The sequence below is a fragment of the Schistocerca gregaria genome, chromosome 2, assembly GCF_023897955.1.
Source record: "Schistocerca gregaria isolate iqSchGreg1 chromosome 2, iqSchGreg1.2, whole genome shotgun sequence".
Taxonomy (NCBI): Eukaryota; Metazoa; Arthropoda; class Insecta; order Orthoptera; family Acrididae; genus Schistocerca; species Schistocerca gregaria.
In genome coordinates this window covers 955,540,562-955,553,194 of record NC_064921.1, presented here as the reverse complement: position 1 = coordinate 955,553,194, position 12,633 = coordinate 955,540,562, and the positions used below count along the sequence as shown (strand labels likewise).

General features: G+C 39.4%; 1 protein-coding gene across 1 annotated transcript in view; it reads left to right on the top strand.

Annotated features, from left to right (window-relative positions):
- LOC126335432 (clavesin-1-like) overlaps positions 1-12,633 on the top strand; it is a 149,779-nt gene that overhangs the window by 94,211 nt on the left and 42,935 nt on the right. Inside the window, exon 2 of the mRNA XM_049998713.1 lies at positions 7,705-7,799. Coding sequence (XP_049854670.1) covers positions 7,705-7,799 — 95 coding nt within the window. The remainder of the gene's footprint in view (positions 1-7,704; positions 7,800-12,633) is intronic.

Here is a 12,633-nt window from a genome sequence, read left to right as displayed (position 1 = left end):
TTATGGTATTGGTGGGCCACCAGAGGTGCAGACCCACTGTAGTCGTGGTAGAGATTGTGGTATTGGTGGGCCACCAGAGGTGCAGTCCCACTGCAGTCCTTGTAGAAATAATGGTATTCGTGGGCCATCAAAGATGCAGACCCACTGTAGTCCTTGTAGAGATGGCTAGCAGCCATCCGTTGCAACTATGCAGGTGCACAATCGCCATAAAAGAGTCTTGTGGACAAATAGCAAGCCCATGAACCACCACCTGTGCACTCACAAATTTTTTTTTGTAACGTTTTTAGAACCAGCAAAACTGTTATCCAGTCCCTTGCTGAATTATTAACACGCATGCAAACACTATCAGTCCCCTCTTCTCACATATTGTCCATATACTATGACCAACAGAAACGTGTGTAGTGAAATGTAACTTAATTTGAAGAACTGGTGTCTATACAATTATAAATTTACTACATAAGAATACAATTACAAAGGTACAAAATACATCATTACAGAACATAACAGTACAGATAACATTTGTAATAACACAGACTTTACAAAAGAATAGAAATAAAGATATACATCAGTGTTACAGGAATTATGACATAAGTAAATACAAAAAAGGTCTGAATAACTTTCGAAAAATGAACTTCACATGTGTGCATTAAAACAAAACATAACAAATAATGTCTAAACATCTTTACTAAGTAAATAACATATTATCAGAAAAATTCTACAACACATACAGACAGGAAAAACACAAATTCACATAGTGTAATAACACGAAATACAGGACAGAGTTTGTTTTCAGTGTAGCATTTGGTACTGCAGTCCAACCCAAAACTTCATTCCATAGATCATCCCTCTTATTTCAACATTTGCTCCAGCCAAAAAAAAATCCTATCCAAGCATGCTTTCTGTATTCTGTTCACATCATCTTTCAAAAATAGTTTTTCTCCACTGTACACTACTTTTTTTGGCCAAACCATTTTCTTATAGCTTCTCAATGCTTTTCTTCCAATTCATCATAGTTAGTTTCTTATATAGTCTACCCCCTCTTAAGCTAACTTAAACCTACTGAGCTCAGATGCTAAACTAAGGGACGACGCACCGCAGCAGAACAAAACAATTAACACAAACAGCAATGATAAAAAATGCAAATTGGCAAAAAAGGCACCAATATAGGGCTTAGCAAAGCAAATACAACATTACAACTAATATGAAGCAATGAACAGCAACAAGAAAAATAAATCAGTAGTAAAACTGGCTTAACAGAGTAATACAAAGTGAAATTCAGTAACACTATACCTGGCAAACAGCAGCAGCAAATGCAATAACTTATATCTAAGCATGACAAAGCTCAAGCAGAGAAAATATTACAGTAAAGACAACAATGCAGAAAAGGGAAATGTCTATTCACATATTAATATCTATGTCATTAAAGTGGTGCACTACAAAACTAATTCTACAAAAGATATTACCAAGTAGTTGAAAAGAAAATTAAGTATGCAGTAACTGTTATTAATCCCTTCTTATTGTTCTTTCCTTTCCAAGTGCTCCTTTTTCGAAGAACGTGGATCATAAAATGATTATTTAATAGATCTGTTGACAGAAAGTGTTCACATTAGCAAATGCATTTAATTTTTTTTTATAAAACCAATGCTGCAACACAGCTGGAAAGCAGATATCAAATGAAATAAGCAACTATGAAAGGCAAAGCATAAAAATATCATTCAATAGTCATGTGACATTTCATAAGTTTGTACAAATTCTCTCAACTCTCGTAGAAAGACGCTTGTCATTATCAGGTGTGCAGAAGTAAATAAGTATCTTTTCCAAGTAAGGAGCGTGTCGTTTTTGCGATGCTTTCTACAAAGAAATATCAATAGCGAGAATAATGGTCTCTCTTTTTTTTCACCTAATGGCTATCTTTTGTCAGGTGGCTGTCGCGCAGCTGGGTGCCCACGACGCATTACGTGCAGGTGGTCACTTAACTGTCTTACCGAAATATTTACGACACCAGTTTCCGCTACAGTGGCAGTCTCATATGAAAAATTTCACAGGTCAAGAATTTGCGTTACACATCTGTAGAAACAAAATCCTATTGATATAACAGTGTCCAAAAAAATTTCGTCGGCTTTGTAATACATTCACGCATTTACTTACATTTCATAACTCTTAAAGTACGATTCTTGGTTTCCAACAACCTTTTTCACAAACCAGAGTCCCTAACCACTACTCATTATTCCTTGCTTTATTACACATATACATATTCGTAGACACTTCTTCAATATTTCATCATAATAAATACGCAGCATAAGCAAATTCCTCATATAGCATCAGCTTATTGATCATAAACATACCGCAACAGCATAATACATATCGTCATCATAACATCATAAAACCTCAGTCAAATCTCAAAATCATCATAGCTTTCTGCAATAATTTCAAAACCTAAAAAAATTCTCTGCTCATTTCAATAGTTTCATCTACCTCAAACGTACTTTAAAAATCGTGATCCCATACCAAATACATCATTCAAAGCTCTCATAGTATCACAATGGTTCCGAAAAAGTATGAACAGTTCATAAAGTACAGACAAAATACAATTTCATAAGTGTGAAGTTATCCACTTGCGTAACTGTGTAAACATGTGTCAGTGACGTAGTAAACAGATGTTTGTGTCAAATAATCAGATAGCTGTGTAATTCTGTGTTAGAGAAATATGGTACCGATGTGTAAAGTTGTATAAGCAAATACCATATTAGCTAGGGCTCCTTGTGCTTTCCATACACATGGTACACAAAGTAAGCTTGTACCCCCTGAGGATTAATGTAATTATATCCTCAGGTGTTGCAGATTACAGCAATGGAATGAAATGTATCACGGAAAACCTTTGTATCATTGTACTTCAAATATCTTTAAAAATAAATGTTTAAGTACAAAATTAATCACTCAAATACGTGTACTGTGGTGCTAAACTGTGCGTCTTGTTGTAAGATAATCTCTGTGGAAGTGTCGTAGTTATCGCCCTCCGAAAGCTAAGTTCTGCAGAAGTCAATGTACTTACCTCACGATAAACAAAAGTGAAATGCTATGCGTATAGATATCGTAGTTATTACGTACCTTATCGTGATCAAGAAAGTACTATAATGTAACGTATTGTTGTGCTACGGAAAAGGCTGTCTCATTGTAGCTATACCACAAAAGTTACTACTAAAACATGTTTTCCTTTCCAGAAGAACTCAGAAAAACTGTGCAGATATAAAACAGATACACCGCAAAAGCACAATGTAAATTGTGTCACACATTAGTAGCGTTGTGATATAATCGTGTAGCAAAGAAACCAAATGCTAAGTCATCTTTAATCTCACAGAAAGTACTTCAAATAAAGAATGTCTTTTCAACTAAACCGAAATGTTGCATTAAAATCTCATTAACAGTGTATGTTCTAAGTATGTAAGCCTTATAGTCATTACGTAATCGTGCAACGAACAAGCAAGAATGTACACATACAACAACACTGTGTCGTCTATTCACTATAACAATGCATTCGTAATTTCTGTTTAAATAAATTCTCTTGGTTCTTAACTGGCTATTTAACTTCAAACATTGTTGCATGTTAACAGATTCTATGTGTGACGAATCATCCTAGAATGTATAGTGAAAAATTTTATAGCAACGACTAAGTTAAAGAAACAGATTATCTCTCAATAAGCGGTTTTATCTGTGAAATGTGGTGCAATCTTTTACCCTTTCTAGTGCGCAGAGTTTCAACTTCGAAGCAATTATCATGTTGTATACGTCGGTAAGGAATGCTAAAATTTGCTCAAGGTTAGCGTCTATGTTATTTTTCTCTGAGCCAGCCGGCGCACGTGGCTGCCTGCCATACGAGTCATTGTCTGTTATCCCTTTGTTGGCGTGCGTCGTTATTGGGATTTGGAGACCTAACTTCTACAAATTCACCTTGTCAAGAGGACTCCGCCCTGTTTAAATCCCGCCAGTTCTGATGCAATTCAGGTCTGTCGTTACGATCATATCGTCTGTCGTCATATCGGTAGATTCCATAGTTTCTTTCTTGTCGGTCACGTGGTCGAGAATTTCTCCCTGAAACGTAACTGCGCGCTGGACCGTTGCGTCTAAATTTGTTCTGTCTCCCTTGATAATAATTATTTTGGTTCCCATATTGTCTGTTTCTCTGATTGTCCCTGTGATAGTCACTACCGCTGAGGGGTGATCTTTCCCTGTAATTATTACTACTCTGCCAACGGTTGTCGTTCGAGTGGTATCTGTTTTGGTCACGATTTGTGTTGTGAGAATAGCCTTGTCGTGTTCAGTTATTATTTCTTTCATCGCGGAACTGCGACAGATGTGATCTGTAATTGTTGTGTTCCTTTTTTTGCGTTCCGCGATTGTCAGTGTCAATTTCTAATTCTTGTAAGAGTCCCTGAAAAGCTTCAATGTCGTCTTTGCAACGTCCTGCCAAAATAAAATGTCTTAAATGTTCAAGTAATTTGACTAAGCAAATGCAGATGAGTTCTTAGGGGCTGTATGGGTTTAACAGGTACTGATTCTTGTGCAACATGTCTTCAAAATATTTCACAAGACTGGAGAATTCATATTGTTCGAAATGTTTCATCATTATGATGCTATGTTTTACTCGGTCTTGTGTAGCTTGAGACCAATATGCTGAGAGGAAGGCATGATAAAATTCTCCTTCACTGTGGCAATCGTGAATGACCGATCGCATTCTTACAGTTGGTTCATTCTCTAAGTAGCCACACATAAATTCTAATATGTGCTCTAATGACCAGTTGGGAGGAAAACAATGAGAGAATTGATGGAACCATTCTTGTGGATAAATGTCGTTGCCAGAATTCTTAAATGTTTAGAATTTACTTGTAGTAATGAACAACTTATAGTCAAAATCATCATTTTGGCGAGTCTCATGTCGGTCATTGTTACGTCGTTTCGGCGGTTCCATCTCAAAATTCGGTGTACCTTGCCAATTTCTTTCATAATTTCCGAATTGCCCTGTGTTATTATTTTGTGGCTGTTCCGTATTTCTATGTCCCTCTTACCGTATTGGAGCGCGAGTGTACTCTGAAATACGTAATTTTTGTATTACCTGCGTCAACTGATCTTGTACTTCCCGTATTTCTCTTTGGTGTTGCGTATTAATTTGAGTCTGATTTTGTTTGAATTTCCTAATTTGTTCGAACTCTTCTGTGTCATTAAAGACTACCGGTTTTGTGTCATTCAGATTATCATCTACCTTCATAGATAAGTTGGTGAACTGATCCGAAAGTTCGGCTACTTTCTCCGATAGTGAACACATTTCCTCAGTGTGTTTTCCTGAACCAAGTTTCAGCGTGTCCATTTGTGTCGAAATCGAATCTACTGTGTCCTTTAAGTTTTCCTGAGTTTTGCAAGTTGCCTAACCTAATCGGTGGATGCAACTGAGTCCATTTTAGCTTGCAAGGTGTCCTGATTTTCACGAACAGTAGTTTGTAGTTCTTTTGTGACTGCTTCGTAATTCTGTAATGCATTTTCATGCCGCGAAAAAATAGGTTGCAAATGCTCACAAATTTGTGTTTTTACATCATTACAGATTTTTTGACATTTCGATTCAATGTTATGTAACTCAGTAGTTAAAGCTTCACGTGTTTATTCAAGTGTGGTGTCTAACTTCCGAAGATTTTGTTCCACTGTGTCGAACTTTTGAGGATTTTGTTCCATTGTGTCTAACTGTTGCTGTGTTTGTCTCTGATTTAGTTTCATTTGTTGCATTAATTGCAATAATAATGAATTAGTATCTGGAATCTGTTCCTTTATGCTTTTCGGCAGTGCATTTGCACCGGCAACATTCACATTTTGACAAGCAGAAAATGTGTCTTGACTTGTTTGAGAAAACAGTGAGGACGCAAAACCTGAATGTACAGTATTTGCAAGATTGTGTCCTGTCATTTCGGATTCCTGAGGCAAGCTGTTGTTGACCGATCGATCGATAATGCTTCCCTGTTCACTAATTGTTTCACTGCCTACACCATTATTTGCTGCCCGCTCCATTTCCCTATGCACAATTACCAAATTACTACTTTGAACATTAGTTAACTCATTGCTCGGCGCCGCTAACACACTGCTTTCGTCTTCACTGTCATTTCTCAGTTTACTTTGGAGCCTAGTATTACGTTTTTCACACGCCATTATTGTCACCATATTTCACACGATAACACAGAAAAGCACAATTTGAAGAGCAAAATAACAAAACACATTCACATAGCATTGAAAATAATATCTAGTTAATTGCAAGCGCAGCTGCGAAATAATTGGTGCAAATCTACATGCACGCCACAACTGTTTTACTGTACAAAAATGAAAAACTACAACTACAAAGGAAATTCTCTCTATAATTACGCGCTAGCAATAAACAAAAGCTACACTAATTGCACAAACTACAAAAAAAAATCAGAAGATTCCAGTGAGGTATCCTCGGCTGAGGGTCGACATATGAAACGTCCCCTTGGAAAAATTATACATAACTGTGCTTAAACTGACACACAATAATTTTAGCGCAACGCAATCTGACTGTCAAAAATCCCTACAAAAGAATGGCCCTGACTAACATTAACCTATACGTTTCACAAATCACTTACCTCACAAAAATCTTCGTTACTCGAACTACTGCAATACAGCGAGCGCCATTACTGCCAGCTAAATAAAAGATTCAAACTATGGAAGGCACTAACTACTGATAGGCATAGTTAGTGAATGAAAGATTTTAATAGAGAACAAACAATGTATTTACCTTAATAGTCATCATATATATTGCAGTTCATGACATCCAGTCTTACAAATTTCAAAACTCCGCCATTTCTCTCCCCACATCCACCACTGCTGGCGGCTCACCTCCAACTGCGCAACGCTACGAGCTGTTAACATCCAGCTGCCCAACACTACAATGGCGAGTATTACAACAATGCCAACCAGCCACAGACTGCACACGGCACAGCCAGTGATTTTCAAACAGAGCGCTACGTGGCGTTACCAATGAAACAACCTAAACAGCCTACTTACAACTGAACTAACAATGAGCAGTCGACAGTGGAACTGCAATGAGTGGCCATGCGAAGAACGACGAGTCCGGTCGAGCGAGACCGAGACAGATGGGAACGGGACCGAGGCTGGAACAAGACCGGCCGACGTGTCGTTGCGGGAACGAGACCGACCCTTTTCCGTTCCCAGGAACAGTAAGTGGAAAGCCATGACCGAAGTGAACTATGAAAGACCGTTGCTTAGACTTCGTTCATCGCTCGTTCCGTTCGTCTTGATGAACCGTTCCTTTGGGCCCGTAAGTTCACGAATGACGCATCTCTAGTCCACACGAAGTGTTGAGAATGGTGTCGACTTTTAACGATCAGCACTTGGTCGGCCGGCGGCTAGCTTATCGCGTCCTTACCATAGCTATTATATAGAGAGCCGGTAACACACTAATTTATGTAGTTTACCAGTTAATAATTAGGTCAGTACACATGGTGCCCCGTGTCACCACATAATGCGATATTGGCCTTAGAGCAAAATTGGGCGACCACTGTTTTAGACCCAACAGGTAAAACCACTTAGTGTGCGCGAAGGAACTAAGGACTCTGAACCTTCCAGACAAAAATGCTGCACCATTTTTATGTTGTCGTGGTTCTGACGTCTGTGTCTTGCTCGTTGCAGAGCGTCCCGACGTGGAACTCAGCATCCTGGAGGACTGGTACCTACTGCGTTTCCTGCGCTGCAAGCTGTACGACCCCACACAGGCTCTCCGTCTGGTGAGTACAGCAATCTACATCTAAATTATACTCCGCAAGCCATCTAATGGTGTGTGCTGGATGCAGTTAACAGACCCCCCTACCCTGTTCCGCTCACGAATGTCGCTTACGAGGAATAGCTGTCGGTAAGCTTTTGTTCTTATTTCTCTAATTTTCTCTTCGTATTCATTACGTGAGATGTATGTAGGAGGAGGTAGTAAGTTATCTGACTCTTCATGGAAAGTGCTCTCTCCAAATTTCATCAGTAGACTTCTCCGTGATGCACAATGCCTCTCTTGTAACATCTACCATGGGAGTTGGTTGAGTATCTCGGTAACGCTTCCGTGCCGACTAAAAGATCCTCTGACGTAACACGCCGCTCTTCGTTCGATATTCTCTCTCTCTTCAATCCTACCTGGTAAGAATCCCATGTTGATGAACAGTACTCAAGAATCGGCCGAACAAGCGCCTTATAAGCCACTTCCATCGTGAATGACTTACATTTCCTTAAGATTCTTCCTATGGATCTCAGTTTGGCATTTGATTTTCCTGCTATTTGTTTTACGTGCTCATTCCACTTAAGATCGCTTTTTCTTTTCCTATGTATGCGCAATATGTTACATTTATTGACGTTCAGGCACAACAGCCAAGCCAGATCCTGCACCATTCATCAATCCTCTGCAAGTCATTCTGCAAATCGATGCTGTCTTCTGCGTTGCTGCCTGTCAGACACGGAGGAGGGACAAGAGCAGACACAGTCTGCTAGGAAGGACTTGCTAACATTTGGTTGCCTGGTCGGTCAATGTGATTGTGGTTTTCGTGGGGCTTCCTCTTTCACCCCTTTAGGCGAATAACATGGTATTATTTTGCCTCGTCAGAAACACGGATGACAGAAGTCACGAGCACATACAGAAAATGTTGCTAGATTTGTAATTAAAAGGTATGCACTTTGATCCTCCACTGTATAGGGAGAAGACGCGGACCGCTCAGGATCGCAGTGTGGAACACAAGCAGCACACTCGCCTTCTCCAAGCCAGAGAGTCTGCTATCGCCGAACACTGTATTTCTACTTCTTATTCGATGAAATACTGTAAAGCAAAAATTGTAATCCACACGTTGAAATTTTGGAACTCCACCAGTCGGAATGGCGGCTTCCATTTGGGTTCTGCGTGGATTCTTGTTGTAGAAAAACTTCGAGCTCTGCGATTGTACGATTTGATGTCGATTAGATGAGGTAGTCATTACGGAGGGGCGCGGCGCAGCGTACCGTAGTGTGCTCAACTGCAGCAGAAGCGCGTCCACTCAAGCTGCGCATGTGCTGCGATAACTGGGCATACCACGTAAAGGTCGGAAGGCTTTACACCGGAATATCGTGGCAGTAAATACCAGACACCCGGCAGTTCGCCCGGAATTTCATCGAACAAGATTTCACGCAATGGAAACACTGACAGTTACCACTAGAGGAACAGAATGACTGTTGAGACACAGATGGAGTCACTCAAGACATATAAGCACTTGTAAACACTAATGTAAAGTGGCATGCAATTGAAAATCCACTCAAAATCCTTCATCTAAAGCAGACGGCAGCCTTCATTCCAGTTGCATCACCTAGGAGAGACATTATACAGGACGATTCTTATTAACTTTTAAAACCCCTCGTAGCGACGTAGACGATGCTAAGACCAGTATTGTCGAGGCGTGCGTGAAGGGATGACTCAGCGATGCAATAATTACATTTGAGCGGACGGTGCAAATTTCGGACACCTTCTTTCAAATATAATAAGTTGTAAACGTGGAAGTTACAAAGTTGTTGTCCTCGCTGTAACCTTTCTTCCTGTCTTTTTTTGTTTACAGACATTATGTAATAAAGAAAACGTAGGTCATTTATTGGCAGTGCCTCAGTTCCGTTTACTTGTGACGCAATACTGTACTTTGCAATAAACCAGCGGAGACCGCGAGACCAATAAATACATTAATAAATTAATAGGTCAATGTAAGCACGTAATTGTCGAAAAAATACTGCCTGATAGACGCATCACTCGAACCCTGACTTCGCCTCCCCCCCCCCCCCCCCCCCCCCGGGTCTAAAGTAGCGCGCGCAGGCACGGAGCGGTACCGAAGTGAATACTTGACTTTGGTTGGCCTGATTACGTGGGACTGACCGACAGAGACAGCCGTTGCACGTGCGGCAAGGTACGTCAGCCGGTGAAGTCACATGTACAACATTATTTCCCGAGATTTGTGGCTCTATGTGTCTCAACGTCATCTACGTCGCTTCGGAGGTTTTTATATGCTAATAAATGAGTCTCTATAAAGCCACTAAGACGATTTATACTGATATACTATTCAGATGTATGGGATCCTTATTAGCAACCGGTTTGAGTGAGACGAGAACCCCCCCCCCCCCTCCCTCCAAAAAAAATAATTAAAAAGACCTCGTAATTTGCGGAGTAATATTACAGAAACGTGCGAATAAGCCCATGCCTCATAAAAACTTACAATATTTATGGGATCGCCTTCAGTGATTATCTACGAATAGACTTCAGCTTCTTATCTATTGATGTTACACAGATTGTAGGGATATGATCAAGTTTCACTACTTACTCGTACAGAAGAAACTTTAAATCCACACTACATCGGTCAAGGCATCGGCGATGAAGCCTTAATGTACAGTAGAATGCATACCAGCTCTGCTATGTAACTTTTAACGAACAGAGGATAAAAGTGCCTACAGTGATGTGCTTTGAAGTTGCAGTAGTACGTACTTTTGTATACGTAGTACTGAGGTAACAATACAGCTTAACAGAATCAGCGGAATAGTACGATGTAAAAACTTTCAGCCAACTAAAACCACTTGACAGTTTCATTACTGCATTAATTTATTTATAAGTCAATTTGCTAACTTTATCAGTACATTTGAGTTTGGCCAACGTTATAGACTGTTCTAGATAAATTTACTCTTACTGCATCGATTCGTTTTTTATGGCATTTAATGTTTGCCGAGAGCTTCGACACCAACGATACGATTGTTACTTTCACAGTAAGCAAACATTTAACTCGGTACGGGGTCAACACGAGAGTTAACTCACACATTGTTGGGAATTGTAAGAATGTGACAATATTCGCTTTTCCATCAGTGACATTTTTGTGCCCTTATCATTTTATATTTAGTGGAGAAAGAGAACTTATCATCTCTAACTTCTTTCCGCTACATTCAATGGGCCGAACTTATATACAATAGGGAAGATAGTCAAATCTCTATCTAGACGTATTGATTTAGCTTTTGTGTCTTATCTCTGGATGGCATCAACGGAACAAACACATGACTCCCTATAAATTACGCAATGAGTTTTTGCCCGAATTTTCATAGCCAAACGAAGGGTGGCAAATGGACAAATGGGCGTTAAACTGACCATCTTCAGGTAGTGGTAATCACAAAAAATTAGTGCTTTGAGGGGAAATGTAAACATTTCACGAATACCTGTTGCTAGCTACATAAATGAAGTGTCAAAAATTCTTGCTCTTAAAAATTGTGATATTTTACTGTGAAAATGGTTTTATTCCAATCAAGCAGTAAATTCAGGACACTTCGAGAATAGAAGGCGTTACGGAAGCAAGTGAGGTGTTAATACGATCACAATTTCTGAACGAAACCTGAAAACAAAAAATAGTTATGAACTGGTCAAATGATTTGGCTAAAACCAAGGAATAAAACAGGTTAGAAGAACATGATGCTCGAACGTATTTACAGCAAAAGAGGTAAGGCAAGCATTTCTCTAATCTGTTTCATTTCTTACTTTTAGTTCATTTCTTACGTTTAGGCGAATCATTTTACGAAACATTAAACGGATTTTTTCAAAATTATTTTGTTGTCTCTTCTAATTTCACAGCAGGACAATATTCTTGCAAAACATCGCGCTTACAGAAAACGGATCTAATGAAACAGACAAAAGATATGCAAAGTAAAACACATCTCCCTGTTGCTTCCCGGGCCCTCAGCATGACTCATTCTATGAGCAGTTAAAATGGGAAAATTCCCATCCTAGTTTGCACACAAAGACTGCGAAGACAATGCTGAGGCCTTCGACTTTGAGACGTGTAATATATATGCGTGCTCTGTTTCATTGCACTTCATAAACTGGCGAGCTGGAAATGCGATGGTAATGAGTCACAAAACAAAGTCATGGACTCCCATCAGCGGCCGAACACAAAGAAAAGGAAGCAGTACGTTTGCTTAAACAATAACTGATGACTTATAGAATTTCTTGGTTTATATCAACGCTTCTACTGCCTGTTCTCCTATGGTTTCATAAAAACACTAATCCTGAATGAGATGGCAAATTCCCTCCTAACTGAGACCATATGTAGTACGTTTACTTCTAATAAACAGTGCTGGTTATCGTCAACAATTAAGCTACTGTACTTTACACTGGTACACTCGCGACACAATATAACGATGATTCCTCATTCCCTTCTGTAATAGAAACGTCTCTCGTGGTGGACGATGTAAACGTGTTTACAAGTCGTTGGGACGACAAAGAAGAATAATTCCGCATCATCTTTTGAGTTGATTTTCAACTGACAGATCGCTCGCAAGCGGTGAATGAATTGCGCCATAAAAAGAAAAGGTATTGCCATAGTCTTTCATATTTTGGCAAAAGGAAGCAAATTCATTCGATATAAACATCTATTCAAAGAATTTACAATAGTGGATTTGCTAATTTTGAATTCACCGGTGTGGATAGCCTTAGCACACTGAAGTTAGTTTGATCTACGTTGGCACAAAAGTTGGTCATTCTTTATTGTTCGTACTGTTATTGATCGCTATCACAATCTATAACACAGTTTTTGAAAT